Here is a 20,606-nt window from a genome sequence, read left to right on the forward strand (position 1 = left end):
CATCTCAGGTGGCAGCTTAAACCAGTACACCATAATTCTGCCCCATGGTTAATGGATTAATTGGGCTGAATTGTGTTTTTCTTTTATAATATCATACATACTTGTCCAGCAAAATATGTAAACACCTCTAAGGACTTTCCACAGTTAGGAGCTTTTTTTCTTTCAGCAAGGTAAGAGAGACTTCTACTCTGGGTGTTTTGTAGGAGGGAGTCGATGTGGGAACTCTGCTGAAGTCAACCTGCAATACTTTCCTGAAGACCTTGGAAGAGTGCATGCAGATTGCAAACGCAGCCTTCACCTCTGAGCTGCTCTATCGCACTCCCCCAGGATCACCTCAGCTGGCCGTGCTCAAGTCCAGCAAGGTAAAGCCCTGCTCGGTCTCACTCCACAGGATGTAATAAAGTGAAAGAGAAACTCCTTTTGGTGACTGATAAAGACACTTTAAAGAGGACATGGCTTTGTGTCCACTTATATACATGCCCTCATATCCAGGCAGTTCTTTCTGGCAGTTTTACTGCCTGATGTTGTCTTCAGTGTATCCTTTTCTTTTCAGCCTGGTACAGTGAGCCTTGTCTAGAATTGCAGCAGCCGTCACCCTGACCCTTCAGGAAGCTAACGCAGTGTAAATAATACCACTTCCCCTAAACCTTTTGATAACCCCTTCATTTCCTCTAAATTAAAGCCACAATCTCCTAGCTCCTTCCCTGTCATTTCCTGCCCTACACTTGTTAATTGCTTATGGCTCCTCCCACACCTTAGTCATTTCCCAGTTCCAGGAATGTCCTTCTAAGTACTCTTTACCTACTTAGCTCTCATTCCTCCTCCAAGACTGTCTCTTCTCTCTGGCTCCCTAGGTTGACTAAGAGCTCTGGCTCCTATATATACCCCCATTTTAGCCTTATTCTATGTTGAAATAATCAAGTTTTACCTCGATGCCTCTAAAGTTGATACAATGTTGCATCATAATTTGCTATTTATTAATGTTTGGTGATCGTAACAAATTACAGCTGCCAAACACCAAGAGTTTGGCTGTGTTAATTAGGTCTTTCAAGAGACCCTTTGTTTTCCTTGCAAACTTGGGTACCCTTATTTCAATAAATAAGAAGGGCCACTTGGAATCAGTGCCTCCCTTTTGGGAGGAAAATTGTTCCTATGGAGTAGGGCAGTGTATGTCGTGATCATATTTATTATTTTCATATGTGATAAAATTCTAAATGTGCTCTCTTGGAGGTTTAACATGTAAACTTTCATTTCTTTGCTTTTTTTAAAGATGAAACATCCTATTATACCGATTCATAATTCATTGGACAGGTAGAGTACTTTTTTGTTTTTTCTTCTCTCTAAAAATAAAACTTAAATACTGTTACTCTTTGCTTAAATTTTTTTGATTACATGGTGATTTTCATGAGTTGATACCAGAAGGAAACAGCATCTAACTTTCCTTTTTTGGGTGAGCCTAAAGCTGCACAGACCTTTCGTTCAGCATGCTTGGGGAAGGTATTTGCATTTGCACTGGGACAGAGAGCCCAGCCATCACATCTAGTAACTTAATCTCTCTGCAGTTACTGGTGTTGGAACTTGCTTGTAGAGGAGCTGAACGTTGGCTTAAGTGTACGGTTATCCAGAAAAGACAGTAGGGCCATTTTGTTTTGAACAAAAGAAAATGTTGAAAAAAAAATAACTTCGTATCAAAATCTGAACTGATTCTATTTCTCTAAATGTCCCTTTAATTAAAACAAAAGATACATTTACATAGTCACTGGGGTCTTTATTAACTTGAGGCATTCCATGTATTGACATAGTCCAGATATTTGTCCTTTCAAATTATTACTTATTGGCTCCTTTCTTTGTGTTCTGGTCTTTGCTGCTTTATTACTAATTTGATTGTTTACAGTTCTCTCCTGTAAATATTTCTGTTGGGACATCTTTGTAGAAGTTTACTCTTTTGTAGTATTTTATCTGTGTCCGCCTACCTATTGAATTGCTAGGCTGAATATAGTTTTTTTTTTTTTTTTTAGAAACTAGCAAGTGCTTTTCCTGAAGTCACTGTGTACTTGGACCCTTTTCCCTTATTTTTATTAGATGAAAATATTTTAGTTAAAGTTTGGGTCTCATCACTTGTAATAAAGTATTACCATTGTCCCTTTAGCAAACAGTCGGCTGTCCCACTTGCATGCTACATGTCTTTCTCAGCTACTCTGAGGTCGGCAGGTTCCTGAGGATGTGTTGTGGTCCTCTGGGTGCTCAGATGCACTTTGTAGAAAGTATTTTCTGCTGGCCTCAGCAGGTGGCTTCCTGATAGTTAGCTACTAGGCAAACACATGGAAGTGACTAGTGGTGTAGACAGAGAAAAAACTTCCCAGGGAGAAGATGGGGGAAGTCAGAAAAGTGTTGAATGTGGCACCTGAAGAAAGCAGCTTGCAAACCAAAGAGCTGCCAATGACTACTTCCTGATGCTGGGGGGGAGCAGGGAGATTGGGTTAGCTGAGGGGCCAGGAAGAGCCATTCCTGACTCTGTGACTCCTCAGCTGCAGCCTTGGAGCTGGCACACTCCCATCACAGGCAAACACCACCTCAGGTGTCCGCAGGAAGTGGGAGATGTGGGCTGGTTTAGAAATTCTCTTTCACAGCTGGTATTAAAAGGAGTTAGTGATTGTGCTTTCTCAGAATCATATCTTCTTGGGCAATCTATGACCAAATAACTGGGCTTTCTGTTTTTTTTTTCTTTTTTTTTTTTTTTCTTTTTAACAACTTCTCAGGCAAACAGAGTTGAGCAGTTGTGAAAATGGATCTTTAAATATGGAAATAAATGGTGATGAAGAAATCCTACTGAAAAACAAGAGCTCCTTATGTTTGAAATCTGCAGAGATAGACTGTAGTCTGTCAAGCAAAGAAAATACAGAGGATAATATAACAGGTAAAAACAGAAGTCAAGTCTGAAGTAAGCCATGGAACAATGGAAAATGTGGGAGTTTGATTAGTGTCTGTGATATGGCACTGATAGGAATTAAAATCCAGACAGTGTACCTGTGATCTCAAGAGCCTGTTAACCCGTGAGACCGATGGCTTGACTGAACAGCATTCTGTCATCCCGTCGGGCCTGGCTTTAAGGAGGCAGAAGGAGGAGGAAGTCTCCTGCTCAGCTTCCTCTGCTGTGTTGTTCCTGGGCTGCAGCAAGCAGTTTTTCAGGGTGTAAGTTCTTCCCTGGCCTCGCACACTGCGTCTGCGACTCTAATGTCAAATTATGGCACTTCAGTTTTCTCTTCTCCTGGCTGCTTGTGGGATCTGAGGACGTCAGAAATCACAAAACAACCCAGCCTTCTCTATGCAAGCTAAAGTCCCATAAGTCACTTAAATCCACTCTTCAATCAGAGACAACCATGTTAATGCTTTTAATTGTGTAATAAGTACTTAATATAAGTAACTTGAAAATAACCTAAAAAAATGTTCCTCTTCATCTGCCCTGAAGTAAAGGACTCTCTTTTTCCAGATGAGATGAGGAAAAAGAAGATAAGCTTTCTTGCTAGTACACTGAGACAAGCAATGCATTTGTTGTTGGAGTCTTGTCTCTTGAGTAAATGATAAAGATGGTAGAATTTCTCTTAGACATGCTGTCATTTATTTGACCAAGATGTCTTATTTCTAGGGATTTGTCTTTAGTGAATGGTCAGATTTAAGGACAGAGATGGGTGGACAGGGGTGTTCTTTATGGTTCTGTTGTCAATTCTCATTATTTGTGGTAGTTAATACTTTTCTTTTTTGTTTTGAGGTTTATTTTATTTATTTGAAAGGCAGACTGACAGAGGAAGGGAGAGAGAGAGAGCGATCTTCCATCCACTGGTTTATTCCATAAATGGCCTTAATGGCTGAGGCAGGCCAGCCTAAAGCAAGGAGCCAAGAATTCCATCTTGTTTCCCATGTGGGTGGTAGGGGCCCAAGTACTTGAGCCATTATCCACTGCTTTTCCAGGCATGTGAGCAGAGAGCCAGATTAGAAGTGAAGTAGCCAGGACTTGTGTTCCAGTACGGGATGCCTGTGTTACAAGTGGTAACTTAACCCTCTGTGCCACAACACGGGCCCCGTTACTATTTCTAAGTCACCACAAGCACTACGTCAACAAACAGTGAGCTATTGCTCCTAGGGAAGCAGAGTTAGGTTTCTGCAAGCCTCTGGTCACAGCAGTTTTGTTAGCTGATCAATACTCAATGCTGTTTCGTGTGTGTTTCTATTTAAAGATGCTGTTGATTTATTAACATGAGATCACAGCCAACAATTCATGCCTAAAGGAAGCTTATCTAACATAGGGTACTTCAAAAAGTCTCTGGAAAATTGAATTAAAAAAATAACTTTATTTTGGTGTGGAAAATCTCTTGAAGCCCATTCATAATGAAGGGTCTTCAGAAAGTTCATGGAAAATACTCGTTTTGAAGAAATCATACAAAAGTTTCTGATCACATCTGCATCTTTTAATTGCATTTTCCACAAATTTTTGAAGTATCCTATTTTGTTCATAACTCATATTGCAGCAGTCTTGTGTTTTTGAATGCTAGACAGCCCTATACTTGTGCCCTCTCCTTTTTTTTTTTTTTTAAGATTTCGTTTTTATTTCCTTGAAAGTCAGAGTTAGAGAGAAGGAGAGACAGAGAGAGATCTTCCATCTGCTGGTTCATTCACCAGATGGAGAGAATGGCTGGGCTAGGCCAAAGTAGGGAGCCAGGAACTTACTCTGGTCTCCCATGTGGGTGCAGAGGCCACCATCTTCTGCTTTCCTAGGAGCATCAGCAGAGTGCAGGAGCAGAAGTGGAGCAGGAGCAGAGGGGTCTCAAACTGTTGCCCATATGGGATGCCGGCAGAGGCTTAACCTGATAGGCCACAATGCTGGCCCTGGGTGGCCCTTTTAAATGGCAAAATCAACAACAAAATACACAGACGTTCAAAACATGTAACACTGAATCAGAGCATTTGTTTATAGTATGAGAACTGAAACAAGAGCATTTGTTTATAGTATGAGAAACTAAAGGCAAATTGTCACCTGGTTCCACCTCAACTAGAATATGCATGTCAGGCGAATAGGTTTTCACCACCCTGCACATGTCCACAAATAACTTCGAAAGGGCTGCAAGTGTTTGTTTTTGGGGTTGAAAATAAAGAAAGGAAGCAAATTTGTAAATACAACATATGCTCATAATAAGGACTGACTGTATATATAGTGGTAAAATGCTGGATACTATCTAAATGTCAGCAACGTGAGTATGATATAATATTGATTGCATGGTAATTAAAATCATGGTTTTTGAAGAGTAGTGGATGATAGTAGAAATTTTTGTGGTATTCTTTCTGATGAAAACAAGCAGAATTCAAACCTTCATATACTTTGAGCCTGGTTGTGTGTGTGTGTGTGTGTGTGTGTATAAAAAGTTCATGGAAAATGGAATTAAAAGATAACGCAGAATTTTCCAGGAACATCTTGAAGTCACCTTCTATATGTGTTTGTGTACAATCTTTCTCATTTTTTCTCCATGTTAGAGATTATGCTTAACAATGATTATCTATCAGTTTTTATGGTACACGTAAATGTATAATAGGTTACTAATAGGTATCTTCTACTTTGCAGTCCAAGGTGAAATAATGAAGGAAGATGCAGAGGAGAACCTGGGGAATCATGACGGTGACTTGGCACAGCCTGCATCAAACTCCTCAGTTTGCTCTCCAGAATCCCACTGGGAAGAAGGCCAAGAAGTTATCCCAACTTTCTTTAGTACCATGAACACCAGGTATTCTAGACCCTCTGAAATCACTGACAGATAGCAGCCTGCTTTATGGAAAATTCAATTGTGTTCCTTATAGGTGATGGTATTTTCTATGAGATTAGAGAATATGGAATACCAAGTATCTGCTTTCTGTTTACCTTGTCTGAAAAGTCAATAAGAAGGAATTGGATCATAAGGGTATACTGTATGAACAAATTTTAAGTTGCTTAGGGAATTTATTTTGTTAGACTGTATTGTAATAGGAAAAAGTCACTATGACGTATCTGTGAAATAAGGGCAAATGATCTTCCCTGAAATTGGACAGCTCTTCCTATGACTGCCTCTGAACTGCAGAGTGCTGACATTGTATTTTCAATCTTTCCTCCTCTGTATCACCAAATTGTTTAGCTTTAGTGACATTGAACTTCTGGAAGATAGTGGCATTCCCACAGAAGCATTCTTGGCATCATGTTATGCTGTGGTTCCAGTATTAGGTAAGATTGCTGTAGTTGCCTTACATTCATTAGTCTATAGAATTTGTCTCACTGCAGGTATTTGGTAGGAGAAATATTCTGAGCTATGTGTACAGTGAACTGACCCTTCTTACCAACCTCCTTCTATCCACATGCTATTAGAACTGTTCAGCCTTGGGGCTGGCATTGTGGTACAGCGGGTAAGCCACCACTTGTGATACAGGTATTCTATAGAGTGCTGGTTCAAGTCCTGACTGCTCTCCTTGCAGTCTAGCTTCCTGCAAATGGGCCTGGGAAGGCAGTGGATGATGGCCCAAGTATTTGGATCCCTACCACTCATGTGAGAAACAAGGATGGAGTTCTTGGGTCCATGTGGGAGACCAGGATAGACTTCTGATGATGGCCCAAGTATTTGGATCCCTACCACTCATGTGAGAAACAAGGATGGAGTTCTTGGGTCCATGTGGGAGACCAGGATAGACTTCTTGGCTTCTGGCTTTAACCTGGCCCAGTGCTGGCTGTCGCCATTTATAGCAGATGGATGGACAATCACTCTCTCTTCCACTTTTCTGTCATTTGCCTTTCAAATAAATAAATACATCTTTTTTAAAAAAACTGTTCAATCTTAAGAGTTATTAGATGTTCCCATTTCATTTCTAATGATGATCAAAAGTGACCTGAGAAAAGTGGATTCTGCTTTCTAGAAACCATTAATAAAGCGAAAGTGAAAGTAGTTGAGGACTGGGTCTTCAAATCTGTTGGTACTATAAAAAAAAAAGTTGAAGTTTTTTTCAAAGATTAAAAAGTATGTTAAGAGGGTGTTCTTAAAGCTTCCATGGAAATTGCATATTGTAAAAAATTATGCATAGGTTTCAAAAATGTTTATACTAAAATAAACTTATCTTTTCATTCTATTTTTCAACATACTTGAAGTATGTATAAGCTTATTTAAATTCAAATTTACTTTTACTTAGTATAGAATCAGTAAATACCAGGGATTGCAAATGTCTTCTAATTTGCTGAATGAACATATGCATCTTTTAAATTGAGGTGTAACTTTATAGAACTTAAATGGTATAGTTTAGTGAGTTTTGACAGGTACACTTTACCTGTGTAATGCACATGCGTATTAAGACGTGGAATATTTTATGACCTTAGTATGTTTCCATGCCAGAGCAGGGGCTAGGCTGAAGACTAGAGCCTAGAACTCAGTCTGGGTTCTTGTATGGGTGGCAGGGAACCAAGTACTTGAGCCATTACCTGCTGCTTCTCAGGATGTACATTAGCAGGAAGCTGGCATGGGGAGCAGAGCTAGGACTGGAGCCCAGGCATTCAGATAGGGAAGGTGGGCAACTTCAACTACTGCACCAAACGTTCTTCTCTGCGTGAATGTTATTCTGCGATTTCGTTAACTGCTAGGCTAAACACCTGTTCCCTCCACAAACTTTTTGAAGCACCCTCATGTATTCAAAATTTAAGAAATTATCTTCATTTCACCCATCACTTAGGAACTCAGTGTAGACTCATCAGAGCTGCATAACAGAAAAAGATAACAATATCAAGCTTTTGAAGCTTGTACTTAAAAATAATTTTGATGGAGACATTAAAATTGTTGGAGAAAAGATCTGCTAAATTTATTATTACCGTAAAAGGTATTTTGTACTAGAAATTAAAATATAGAAAGAGGCAGGCTTTTAGCCTAGCAGTTAAGATGCCAATGGCTCGTATCGGAATTCCTGGATTTGGTACCCAGCTCGATTCTGACTCCAGCTTCCTGCTAGTGCAGATGCTGGGAGGCACAGGTGATGGCTCAGGTGACTGAGTTCCTGCCACCCTCGTGGGAGACCTGGAGAGTGTTCCTCGCTCCTGGCTTTAGCTGTAGTCACTGGGAGTGAACCAGCAGATGAGACCTCTCTCTCTTGTCTTTCTACTTCTCAAATAAATAAGTAATTAAATTTTTAAAAGCAACAACAGTAATGTAAATAAAAATATATATTAAACATTTTCCACTTGAAAAAATTGCTTTTTCAAAAATGTGTTTGATTTGTTCTCCTAGACAAACTTGGCCCTACTGTGTTTGCTCCTGTTAAAATGGATCTTGTTGGAAATATTAAGGTGAGTGTACTGGTTTGTCTCTGTGGAAACCTTTAGATTAAGAAAGACATTTCCAGTTTTTTTTTGTGTTTGGCAAGAAGAAATCAGGACATAAAAACATGTATTTTAGCTCTGTAAAAGAGTGTCTCCCTTCTCACCTGTGGGTGCTGGGCAAGGAAGTTACTATCCAAACCCTTGTTGTGTGCTAGAAGTAGGCTTTGTTCAGGTTGAATATTCCTTTTAAAAATGAAACTGAAATTTTCTTTTCATGCACAGAACATAAATCAGTAGAATTTTGCTCTATGTCATAACTGATTCCATGCTTTTTTAGATTTAAGCAGTGACAAGTTAGATTTTCCCAAAAAAGCATATTAGATGTGGCGTAGTGATAAAGTCGCCACCTGCAGCACAGGCATCCCATTTGTACGCTGGTTCAAGACCCGGCTGCCCCACTCCTGATAGAGCTCTCTGCTACAGTCTGGGAAAGCAGTGGAAGATGGCCCAAGTGCTTGGGTCCCTGTACCCACATGGGAGACCTTGGGGAAGCTCCTACCTCCTGGCTTCTGGCCCAGCTCCAGCTGTTATGTCCATCTGGGGAATGAACCAGTGGATGGAAGACATGTCTCTCTCTCTCTGCCTCTCTGTAACTGTGCCTTCTAAATAAACAAATCAATCTTTTTTTTTTTTTTTTTTTTAAGGCATATTAGATGGTAAAGACAGCTGTCCCTGGTGTGGAACCCCAAAGGCCTGCCTACCTTCCTTGTGCAGCTGTAGACTTATCCACACCTTCCCCAAGCTCAGCCGGTTTCTTCCCAGGAAAATGAGGGAGTTGATAAATTACTTCCACAGTTTAAAGTTGGGAGCTCCTTTTAAATGTAGATTGAATGTTACCTTCTTAAGAAAACAATGTCCAATGAAAATGTCTTCTTGTCCCTGTATTTGAGAAAGCTGTGTAAAGAATTTACATAAGCAAGACTTTCTTCATGGTATAGTTGCATTAAAGCTAATTTGAACAAATGTTTGTGAAATTTTCTATTCACAATGCAAAGTGTGGGTTAAGCCGTTGCCTGTGATGCCAGCATCCCATTTGAGACTGATTCAAGTCCTGGCTGATCCACTTCTGACCCAGCTCCCTGCGCCTGGGAAAGCAGCAAAAGATGGTCCAAGTGCTTTGGTCCCTGCACACACATGGGAGACCTGGATGGAGTTCCAGGCTCCTGGCTTCTCTTTGAGGCCATTTGGGGAGTAAACAAGCAGATGAAAGGTTTCTCTCTCTCTCTCTCTCTCTCTCTCTCTCCTCTCTCCTCTCTCCTCTCTCCTCTCTCCTCTCTCCTCTCTGTCTCTTACCTCTGCTTTCTCTCTGTAACTCTGCCTTTCAAATAAATAAATAAAAAAGTATTTGCCAAAGACAACTGGCAGGAGACAACTGGTACTGTTTAATTCCAGGTTAAGCCTCAGAACATAGAGAAGATAGAATCTTAATTGTTATTTCTTAGAGGCCTTCTTGCCAAACTTATACTGTACTGATTTGCTTGACTTTGGCATTAACGTAGCTCTTCGTAACTCTTCTTTGTTATTCTTCCAGAAGGTGAATCAGAAGTATATAACCAACAAGGAAGAGTTTACCACCCTCCAGAAGATAGTGCTGCATGAAGTAGAGGCGGATGTAGCTCAGGTCAGGAACTCAGCTACTGAAGCCCTCTTGTGGCTGAAGAGGTGAGGCAGCAGGGGTGGGGCTGCAGCTAAACCCAGCCCGACTGAAATGTTACTGGCAAAATGTGGTTATGCAAATGAGACTATTTCTTTTTAAAAAAAAAAAGTTTATTTATTAGAGAGACAGAGTGACAGAGACAGACGGAGATTGTCCATCTGCTGTTTAGCTCCCCAAATGAGTAAAGCACCTAACCGAATCCTGTATCCTGTTCTAGAAGGCCTAATGAGTAGAACAACAACTTTTTTTCTTTTTTTGCTTCCCTATTGATGTTAATAAATATTGTTAATGGTCTACGTAAGGTAGGAAACCTGAAGAATATGGAGTCAACTTACTTCTTTAATCCAGTAGCAGAATCTCCTGGGGGCTTGTGAAGAATACCAGACTCTGAACCAGAGTTGCTGATTCACTGGGTACGGGATGGGACCCCAGAGCTTGTATTTCTAACAACTTCCCTGGGAATGCCGAAGCCACTGGTCCTGGGACCACATTTTGAAAACCACTGCTTTAGGATATAATCTCACAGGATGATGGGCAGGTCCAGAGCAGCCTAAAGGGGAATAACAGAGAAGAAACTGAGGCAGGACCCTCCTGAGATTTGATCTGTTTACCACTACGCCCAAAATACGGCCAAAATGGAAGCCGATGTCTGCTGTTTCTTTATACCCATTCAACATAAATGGACTTTGAAGATAATATTTCTGGAGCCAGCATTGTGGTGCAGCAGGAAAAGCCATCACTTGCAACAGCAGCATCCCATGTGAGTGCTGGTTTGAGTCCCGGCTGCTCCACTTCCAATCCAGCTCTCTGCCAATGTATCTAGGAGACCATGGAGGATGCCCAGGTGCTTGGGCCCCTGCCACCCACATGGGAGACCTGATGGAGTTCCTTGGTCCTTCTTCAGCATGGCCCACCTCCAGCTGTTGTGGCCATTTGGGGACTGAACCAGCAGATGGAAGATCATTGTTTCTTTGTCTATCCCTCCCAGTCCCTCTCTTCCACTTTGCCTTTCAAATAAATTAGTTAATTTAAAACATTTTTAGAGAAAATCATGTTTTCTTCTTTTTTTGTTGTAGAGGTCTCAAATTTTTGAAGGGATTTTTGACAGAAGTGAAAAATGGAGAAAAAGATATCCAGACGGCCCTGAGTAAGTCTCCTGTATGTTTGATCAATCAAATGAATAGGATGGGGATGGAGACCCCTTGGGGAGGAGACAGGATATAGGGGAAATTTCTGCTCTTCAGGATTTGATTTTGTTTTTTCTTTCATTTTCATTGTTTCCTATATGCTTCATTTAAAAAGGACCTTTGAGCCAGTGACCTGACAACTTAGATCTAATTACTGACAATCCTAGCTTCAAGAAACACAGGATGAATAGAAAACCATCTATTAATCTTGATAGGAAGACTTAATATTACTGTGAGGTTGGCTTTTCTAAATTTATCTTCAAATACAGTGCAGTTCTCAAAAATCAGTGTTCAAAGAGAAGCTAACTTTGGAGACCATAAAAGGGGGTAGGGAATCCTAGGAATTTGCTCTGGAGTGAGATTAAGGGTTGGTGATCATCTTGCACTCCTCAAATTTGCTGTGTCCCACTTTGTAGTAGTGGACATGGGTCTGGGATGAAGGCCTTGGCCAAAGGAGTTTGTGCTATATTCCAGCATCTCAATGCATGGACTGTGGCATTGTAGGTGCTTAATAAACACTGGACAGGAGGGTGAGTCGATCACGCCAGAATCTGTGAGACTTATTTTAGAAAAATATTAAGACTTGGAAGCATCCCACAGTGCTTCTAACCTTGGCTGAACTCTCACCCCTGGCCTAAAGGAAAATCTTCCAACATGGGCCTTGAGTATATGAAGTAAGAAATAATGTCCATGTTATTTTGAAACACTCTACCCTTGTAATGTAGAGGCACACACAGGTGAACTATAAATAACCTTGATTATAAATAGTGAAATTAATTAAATGCTTCTGGTGGGGAGGCAGAGCCCATGTTCTCTGCAGCCTTTATTCAGTGTCATGGGTGGGTTCTGCCTCCTTTTAGTCCTCGAGACCAAGGGTCCTGAGTCAGTCTACCCCAGCATGATTTCCCCAGGCCACCCTGCCTGGAGATTGCTGGTGTGCCGTAAAACAAGAGCTGTCATTTCTGAAGCACTTTGTGAAGAATTTAGACAACTTAAACTTCACATCAATTCATTGTTATATGTTAAGAAATGGAAATTCTGAAAGATTAAAATATTTGTGGAAGTCCACATAGGGTCTGAAGCAGATTCACGTTGGAGGCCCTGCCTTGAAGGCCCTTATTTCTCCCACAACAGGTGTTTGAGTTCCCTGTATGTTCCTGGGTTTCCAGGGGAGGCTCCGTTATGTTCACCCCCATGAGTCCTGATTTTCCATCCTGAAAGTATAATCTGCATGTCTGTGCATGCCCCCTGGCCAGCTTCTGTTGAGTGTATCTGCGTTGTCCCCTTAAATAAGTTACCCAACTTCCACGGGCCGTCTCCTCATCTGCCAAATGGGCACAGTGATGCTATTTCCATATCAGTGTTGGAAAGATTCGGTAGGATCATGCCTGTGAAAAAATTAGCGAAGGATTTGGCTATTGTACTGAGCCCTATTGTAGTACTCAGTAGAGGTTAGCTTCTCTTGTTGTCGGTACTTTTCATCATCATCATCATTATGACATACGAAGTTGACCACCCACCAGAAAATGGGACTTATTTATAAAGCTCAGGTGCCAAGCCAGAAACATTTTCCAGACTAGCTTCTTAATATGGAAATATCACACCTGTAGGAAATGCAGAAGATGTGGGAGGCAGCACTGTGTGCCTGCTGGGCTCCACAGGCCCCATGCTGCTTTTGCTTTGGGAGGGGAAGAGGGACGTGCTAATCCCATTTGGCCCACTGCCAAGAGCTGGGGTGGAGTAGCACCTGGCTGCACCTGGCTGCTCTTAGGAGCGAGTGACAGGAAGGGCCTTGACCCTGGAGGTGGAGAGGAAACCCACCCCGATTCTGACCCCCTTTTCTCCTCTAGCTGGTAGGGTTTATGTGATTGGGCCTGGAGATGCTGATTTTGTGAAGAGAGGAGACTTTGAAGGGCAAATGCTGCGTCATAACTGACATAATTGCAGCCAATCTCAACTTTTCCTTCCCTCTCTTCTCCTTCAACATTTTCAGCGGAAAGGAAGAGGGGCTGTACATTTGACATTTTCATCCTGATGTTCAAGCTGATTTTAGTGGTTTTCATGATCCAAATCATATCTTTGTTATAGTAATTTCTAATTTCCTGCTGCTGTTCAGTGTGCAGAGATAGTTTCCCTAACCAGCCTACCCTCCCCTCCAGACAAAAACACCACAGGCTCTGTATAGAAGTGTAGTCATTCAGAACCCATAGGTCTTTTATATTTTTTAAAGCATTGTTTTAAGATTTGTCTTATTTATTTGAAAGAGTTATAGGGAGAAGTAGAGACAGAGAAAGGTCTTCGATCCACTGGTTCACTCCCCAAATGGCCACAACGGCTGGAGCTGAGCCAGTCTGAAGCCAGGAGCCTGGAGCTTCTTCCTGTGTAGCAGAGGCCCAAGGACTTGGGCCGTGCTCTGCTACTTTCTCAGGCACGTTAGCAGGGAGCTGGATTGGAAGCAGAGCAGCTGCCCATAAGGGATGCCTGCGTTGCAGATTGGAGCTGTAACCCACTGTGCCACAGTGCTGGCCCTGGGATCCATAGGTCTCTGATGTGTAGTTCTTCTGGGATCATGGCTTCTCCTTTCTCATTTCCTAGTCACAGCCTTGTAGAGCTTTTTACCTGAAGTAAGGAGGATGGGTATGTAGGTAAAAGAAAAAGTATGTGATTTATATACCAAATATAGGTAAATCAGCCTGCTTTTTAAAAATTCTGAAATTTAATTTGAGTTGTAGTAATAACTACTGTTTATGGAGCACCCAGTGTAAGTATCACAAAGCTCTTGATAAACATTTCACTTAATCTCCCAAATAACTCCCCCTTTACAGTGAGTAAACTGAGGTTTGGAGAGGTGTCCATCAGTCCATCAGTATTCTCAAGACAGTAGCATCCTCATCACCTGGAAACTTACTAGAAATGCAGACTGCCAGGCCCCACCCAGACCTGCTGAAGCGGGAGCTCCAGGAGTGGAGCCTGCGCCTGTGCTCTGACAGTCATTCGGGGGATTCCCAACCATGCAGAAGTCTGAACCTTCTTGTCTACACCGAGGCCACTGATGCTCACCTGTCACTTCTCTACATCTGATTTGGGGCTTTTGACTGCATTTGAGGGATTGATAATAAGAGAACTACAAGTACTGAAAAAAGTCACAGCATCAGTCAGTCTTGCCTCTTTTTCATCCTAATAGATACCTTTCCAATAAAACACTGCCTAGGAAAGGTTTTGAAGTAAATCCTCATAACACTTGTGTAGTCTGTTATAAGTCTCATATCTTGGAGGTGGGAGATTATGAGTTAAAGTTCTGAAGGACACAGTGGAAGCCTTGCTACCTGTTCCATACGGGGAACTGCTTCTGCAGTCACTGTGTTGCTGCAGTTCTGTGGCTGGAATGCTTCCTGCACCTGGAAGGAGCCCTTGGACGCTGCACTGCCCCCTCTCGCACTTGTGCCATCCCTCGAATGCCCTGCAGGGATGCTCAGAGTGGGGTGCTCTGGATGGCCTCATGCCGAGAGCTGTGCTTCAGCGCCCTCTGACATTCTCGAAAGGTCATGTTGAGGAAGGAGTTGAGTCCACAATGCTCTGCGCCAGAACTGAGCTTCTCCCCTGCAGCTGTCATATCAACAAGAGGTTTTGGACAGCATCCTTTTAAGGGGAATAAAGAAAAGCGGCTCTGGCGTTCCATGCACCACTGTGCTAGATGTTGCGCGGTGCTCTGCACAGCTCACTCTGCAGGATGGCGTATTGCCAATCTCTCACTGCGGAATGATTCCGGAAATGTCAAGTAAAAATTGACCCAGTCACCATTTCTGGCACAGCATGGGGGACGCTTTTAAAGGTGCTCAGTTCCTGTCTTGTAACATGAAAGGCTTTCACAGACAAGGAGAGCAAGGTGAGACAAAGCACACAACCAGGTATTGCCATCAAGTCGTAGCTTAGTTGTTTTATAAACACTGGAATGTGAAGTAAGTCCTGCACTCCCTGGGACCCTCCCAGCAGGTCTGCTCACAGTGCACACTTCAGTTTTGACAGTGCCTGAAAATAATGAAACAGCATCTCTGTGCACTTCTCTCCTCTCTGTCCACTTTTGCAGTCAGTGTTTCCCCACACTCGAAGCTTAGTCCCTGTGAAAAAATTAGAGGGGACTTCTCTAGTAGATTAGCTTTTTTGAAATGATAAATATTTCACACATTTAACAGATAGCTGGCACTTGACATATATAAAAATAGTTCAGGGGCCGGTGCTGTGGTGCAGCGGGTTAAAGCACCAGCCTGCAGCGCCGGCATCCCATATGGGCACTGGTTTGAGTCCCGGCTGCTCCACTTCTGATCGAGCTCCCTGCTAATCACCTGGGAAAGCAGTAGAAGATGGGCCCCTGCACCCACATGGGAGACTTGGAAGAAGCTCCTGGCTCCTGGCTTTGGATCAGCTCAGCTCTGGCCATTGTGGTCATTTGGGGAGTGAACCAGTGGAATGGAAGACCTCTCTCTCTGTCTCTCTGTCTCTACTTTCCTCTGTAACTCTGTTTTTCAAATAAATAAAATAATTCTTTAAAAAAAAAGTTCAGTTCAGTTAGGGGCCCCTTAATAGCCCCTAGACCCTATTATTTTCCTTGATTTCCAGAGATCTTCATTCTGAATTGCTGCTTATTATGAATGCTCATTTCCCTACTTTGACATATTTTTCCTTTTACACACAGTATTGTTCTTTAGACATATCCAGCGTTATAGTCCTGACTCATTAATTTTCTCTGCTGTTTAGCCTTTCATCGTGTGACTAGACAAGAATTTTTAAAAACTTAGGTACTATTTATGGACACTGAGGTTGATTCCAGATTCTTACACCACAAACAGTGCTACCTACCATTTTGCATGTTCCCTTTTGCACATGTTCTTTGTGAGTTCTGTGCTGTTTTCATAACCAGAATAAGGTGTTCTTTCTTTCAGGAAATGGCTGGAAAAGGCATACTTTTGATTTCCCTGATTTTGATTCAGAAAAAATAAATGTTAGTTTTGGACAGAATGGTTTGATCTAACAAGAATGCCCGGGTTCTCATTGCTCTTAGTTTTGTGATGTTGGGCAAGTCACTGCCTCCCCGGCTATTCCATTTCTTTCTTTATGAAGCAGGGAGAATTGTGCTCTTCCTACTCAGAAATTTCAGCTCAGCCTCGGAGCAACTGACGCATCTTAGAATGAAGAGAAAGGGATCATTTGTGTCTTTCAGAGGCCACAAATACTCTGAGATTATAGAACATGCATTATGATAATGAATGGGTATTACAGTGAAGATTAATGTCTTTCATTACCTAATCTTCTCTAGGTAGCCAAAATAGGTCAGGCTTAGACTTCATCTTATTTTAATGCAGCCTCACATGGTGGGGATGTTTGCAGCCCTGGAAGTCAGCTAAGGTCTTCTGGCTGATTTTTTAATGAATTTTGTTTCATTTATTGGCTTTAAATTTCAGCAGTGATCTTCCTGAGCCCAAGTCAGGATCTGCATTCTGTGACTGTCTCCTCCCATGGCACCATCTGGCCCACATTTTGCCAGGTGGAACTCTTCTCCATCAGTGTGGCCACCACAAGGAGCAGCTGCTGCTTATTGTAGGGCCAAATGGGAGGACACGGGCCTTGCTACAGGGTGAATTAATGCTCCCTGGTCCTCAGGCCATGCTGCCCAGGCTATGTGGACTCACAGTGCCCTTGTCTTGGTGGCTCTCAGAAGAGGACACAGAGAACAGTTTCTTAGCCTTTTTGGATGGTTGATATGAATGCCGAAGTGTCAGGGAGGTAAAAAGTCTCTGAGGCTGGTGTGGCACCAAATCCAGAGCCCTTTTAAACAGGGAGTGCTGGCCTCACGGGCTGTGTAGCTGCTGCACGCTGCAGAGCAGTGAGAGTCTCATCTTGTGCCTTCCCACCACAATTCCAGGTCAGAATGATCATGGCTTTGTTAACAGAAGAAAATCATAGGGGATCCTAGGACAGAAGTCTAAGAATGTTCCTCCAGAATGCCCAGTGGTTTTCTCTGGGAGGAATGATTACAGCTTTCAACAGTGAATGTGATATTTTTCAAAACTGCCACTGTGCTTCCAATGGAAGCAGCTCAGAATTGTCACCACAGTGTATAAAGGGCCTCACGGTGTGACCCCAGGGGATTGCTTACCTTGCCTGGTGTGCTGTGACCTTCTACAGCTCCACAGTGCCTCCCATCTGCAGTGCCGCGCACCACCCTTCTTCTACTCCACCAAGTCTTCAAGACTCTTGCTGGGGAATCTGTGTCCACGTACCCCTTTTTCTCTTTTCTTTCTGTGCTAGCTGTGCAAATCTCAATGATAGCAGCTTGTAGTTTACATGTGCAGCTTCCTTATAAGATCAGCAGCATCTGTAGGGCAAAGGATCCACTGAGTTTAAATCAGCCGAGGATCTCACTGCCTTGCACAGTACTCAGTGTAGTAGGCATGCACTTAATTTTTGTTAAACGGAGCAGCTGTCGACTGTAGTGCACCACTAGCAGATTTTAATGACATTTAATTTATGTACCTCTAGTGGCATTTCTCTAATCGCCAAGTATCCCCTGGCAGAGAGAACAGCTGGATTCTAAGTGCAGTGCATGTTGGTGTGTCTCTGATCACACAGCACTCTGCTAACTGTTCTCCTAAAAAAGTTATGTTTGCTCTTGAGTCCCGTAGGCTGTTCCCAAGAGTCTTCTCCAAACTCTGCCTTTTCACAGACCCTTTATTTCTCTGCTTTAGCTTCACCACAATGCTTGCTGCATTTCTGCCTGCTCCTGGTACTTCAGATAGCAGGGGCTCTGTGGTTCTGGTTCATACATATTCCTGTTTAGGTTGGATATATATTATTTTGTATAAAATATATTTTATGCAAATTCAAATTACATAAAATTGAAATAGTAGGATGCACTAAAGTATTAATGAAGCCTCATCCAAATTTTTGAAGTAAAAGTTGACTAGAATTACATAATTTCTGAGCTGGAGGGCTTGAGTAAACTGTTGACTGTGTTTGAGCTGCAGCCACATGGCAGCCCCACTTTGGCCAGCAAAATAGCAAGGCCTGACTTTCTCTGGCAGTGGCATGGGCCACATTGCTTTTCATTGCATAGAAACTTGTATTTGGGTTTTCGTGTCTCCTGTTATTTTCATATCTGCTCCTCTTAAGTTGAAAATATTTCTGTAACCTATTATGGTGTCACCTGGGCCCTCATTAAATGTGGTAGTACTTGTGCTGGTGCTGAAACTACCACATGCAAATGAATGCATTTGAAATGGAATTTAAATGTTTTCAGGTGAAATGTGATGAAGGTCACACAAGCCCTGTGATACACAGCACTGTTAGTTTAGGAGCACTCTGTAAACTACCAGAGATGATTTTGGAAATAAGAGCAGTAAACACATACTATGGTAATACAGATCTTTGCCTCCTGAGAATGCTCTCTGGCTAGTGGGAAAATCAATTTTGAATTTTGCTTATATTGAATTATTCAAAGTCTTTAGGAACACATCCCTTGCATAAAATGTAGCCATCTTGTTCTTGGGAGTTGCTGTAATTAAAATTATTATATGTCAGTTTAAAAATCTTGTTTTAAAGCACCTTATGATAAAAATAACCAGTTGTTATCCTTAAAACAAATAATCTCAAGCCATTTTTCTTAACATTTTAAATATTTCTAGCCTTTTAAAATATATTTTTTCATCTTATTTGAAGGGTAGAGAGCCAGAGACAGAGATTTTTCCATCCTCTAACTGCCCACATTGGCCAGGGCTGGGCCAGGCCAAAGCCAGAAAGCCAGAACTCAATCTGCTTCCCTAAGTGGATGGCAGGGACCCAAGTACTTGAGCCATCATCTGGTGCCTCCCAGGGTGGATTGGAAGCACAGGGACTGGGACTTGAGCCAGGCACTCTGATAAAGGATGTGGGCATTCCAAGCCATGTCTTCACCATTGTGCCAGATGCCCACCCCAGTTTTCTAGCTTTCGTACTGTATATCCAGGGTCATAGGACCAACATTTGGCATCCTGGAATAGAATGTTAGAATTGGAAAGCACCTTCGAGATCATTTGATAAAGGAGGCAACACAGGGAGAAGCAACAGCCCAGCAACTGGCTCATAGTCATACAACATTGCACAGAACTTAAATTTTTTTCCTTTTTTTAGTAGGTATTTGTAGTGGTATTTACTCTTGATTTTTAATATCCTTTTCTGCCACTTTATTTGCTTACATATGTGGAGCTTGTTCCCTCATGATAATAAGCTGAAGTTCAGATGTGTTGACTTGGAATAAGAGTGCAAGTATCTGTCTTTTTGTTAAAAAGCATTTGAGCTTTTATTTTTTCCTACTTTAGACTTTTGGGTACAAGATCTTATAGTTAGATTTCTATCAGCTCCTAGAAAGTAGGGTTGTACTGCTGCATACATTAAACAGTTTATGGTACAGATAGCACACCAAACTTTGACAAACTTGTTCCTCATGGAGTTGTTTTGCATCTTTTCCAGATAACGCGTACGGTAAAACTCTCCGGCAGCACCACGGCTGGGTCGTCCGAGGGGTTTTTGCGGTAAGCAATCCTTCTGCCTCCTGACGTTCTGCTGGTCAGAAGCAAGGTGCTTTGTGTTGTTTTTGTGTGTGGTATTTCTGTATGCCTTATTTTTGAGAATAAGAACAAAAAATTGCTTATTTCACGTAGGTTTATAGGCCTGTCATGTATGGAAATGTCGGCAATAGTGTCTGGTAGAACAAAGATTGTTAAAGAACTATGAATAGGAGAGTATGCTTATCTTGTCTTGTTCCAGTGAGCTTGTGCGGTTTGATGTAGGCAGAAAGCAAATACTGGGGGGAATGATGCATTCAAGCAATGCACTCAAGCCAATGGCTCCCTCTGCTGCCCGTTGTATTCAATCGCGTTCAATCCCAGGTCTTGATTTTTCTTTTCTAGTTGAATCTTATCTTTCATATTAACTATATTGGATATGCCAAGGGCTAGGGATGGAAATCTCTTCTCAGGTATTTACACTGTGAAAATGTTTACATCACATGTTTTGTCCTGTTAGCACCACCCCACCTTCCCCTATTGAACTAGGCACAACATAAACCTGCGACTCATGGTCCCCTGGGCTAGTCACTTGGCCTGCTTTGTGAAATAGCAGGAGGAAGTGGCTCTTTTGGGTCAGCAGTAGCACTGCAATTCTTCCCATCAGGGAAAGGCCAGTCTGAAGCACACAGATGTAGCCATGAAAACGCAGCATCTCATGTCACTGCACGCTAGGACATGTCATAGGATGTGTTTTTTGGAAAGCTGGGAGTTAAAATACCCTTGCAGATAGTGTCTTTTTCTAATTTAAAGAATATATCAGTTGCTGAGGCGCAGTGGGTTAAAGCCCTGGC

The 20,606-nt window shown here is 42.1% G+C and overlaps 1 protein-coding gene and 1 long non-coding RNA gene across 8 annotated transcripts in view; one reads left to right on the plus strand and one right to left on the minus strand.

Annotated features, from left to right (window-relative positions):
* PLEKHA8 (pleckstrin homology domain containing A8) overlaps positions 1–20,606 on the plus strand; it is an 83,237-nt gene that overhangs the window by 30,255 nt on the left and 32,376 nt on the right. For 2 of the 4 annotated variants that reach the window (XM_002713663.5, XM_051852869.2), the window contains exons 5-13: positions 204–362; positions 1,271–1,311; positions 2,760–2,917; positions 5,615–5,774; positions 6,159–6,244; positions 8,280–8,338; positions 9,903–10,033; positions 11,105–11,175; positions 19,718–19,779. In XM_002713663.5, coding sequence (XP_002713709.1) covers positions 204–362; positions 1,271–1,311; positions 2,760–2,917; positions 5,615–5,774; positions 6,159–6,244; positions 8,280–8,338; positions 9,903–10,033; positions 11,105–11,175; positions 19,718–19,779 — 927 coding nt within the window. Of the gene's footprint in view, positions 1–203; positions 363–1,270; positions 1,312–2,759; positions 2,918–5,614; positions 5,775–6,158; positions 6,245–8,279; positions 8,339–9,902; positions 10,034–11,104; positions 11,187–19,717; positions 19,780–20,606 lie in introns of all 4 variants that reach the window. The other 2 variants (XM_051852868.2, XM_017344409.3) reach the window with 1 other exon arrangement.
* The window catches only part of LOC103349437 (uncharacterized), an 84,229-nt gene that overhangs the window by 20,103 nt on the left and 43,520 nt on the right, over positions 1–20,606 (minus strand). For 3 of the 4 annotated variants that reach the window (XR_011383128.1, XR_011383127.1, XR_011383126.1), the window contains exons 2-4: positions 17,370–17,588; positions 10,364–10,578; positions 9,073–9,250 (exon numbers count right to left, since the gene is read on the minus strand). This is a non-coding gene — a long non-coding RNA (uncharacterized lncRNA). Of the gene's footprint in view, positions 1–9,072; positions 9,266–10,363; positions 10,579–17,369; positions 17,589–20,606 lie in introns of all 4 variants that reach the window. The other variant, XR_011383125.1, reaches the window with a different exon arrangement.

Source organism: Oryctolagus cuniculus, chromosome 16 (genome assembly GCF_964237555.1).
Source record: "Oryctolagus cuniculus chromosome 16, mOryCun1.1, whole genome shotgun sequence".
Lineage (NCBI taxonomy): Eukaryota > Metazoa > Chordata > Mammalia > Lagomorpha > Leporidae > Oryctolagus > Oryctolagus cuniculus.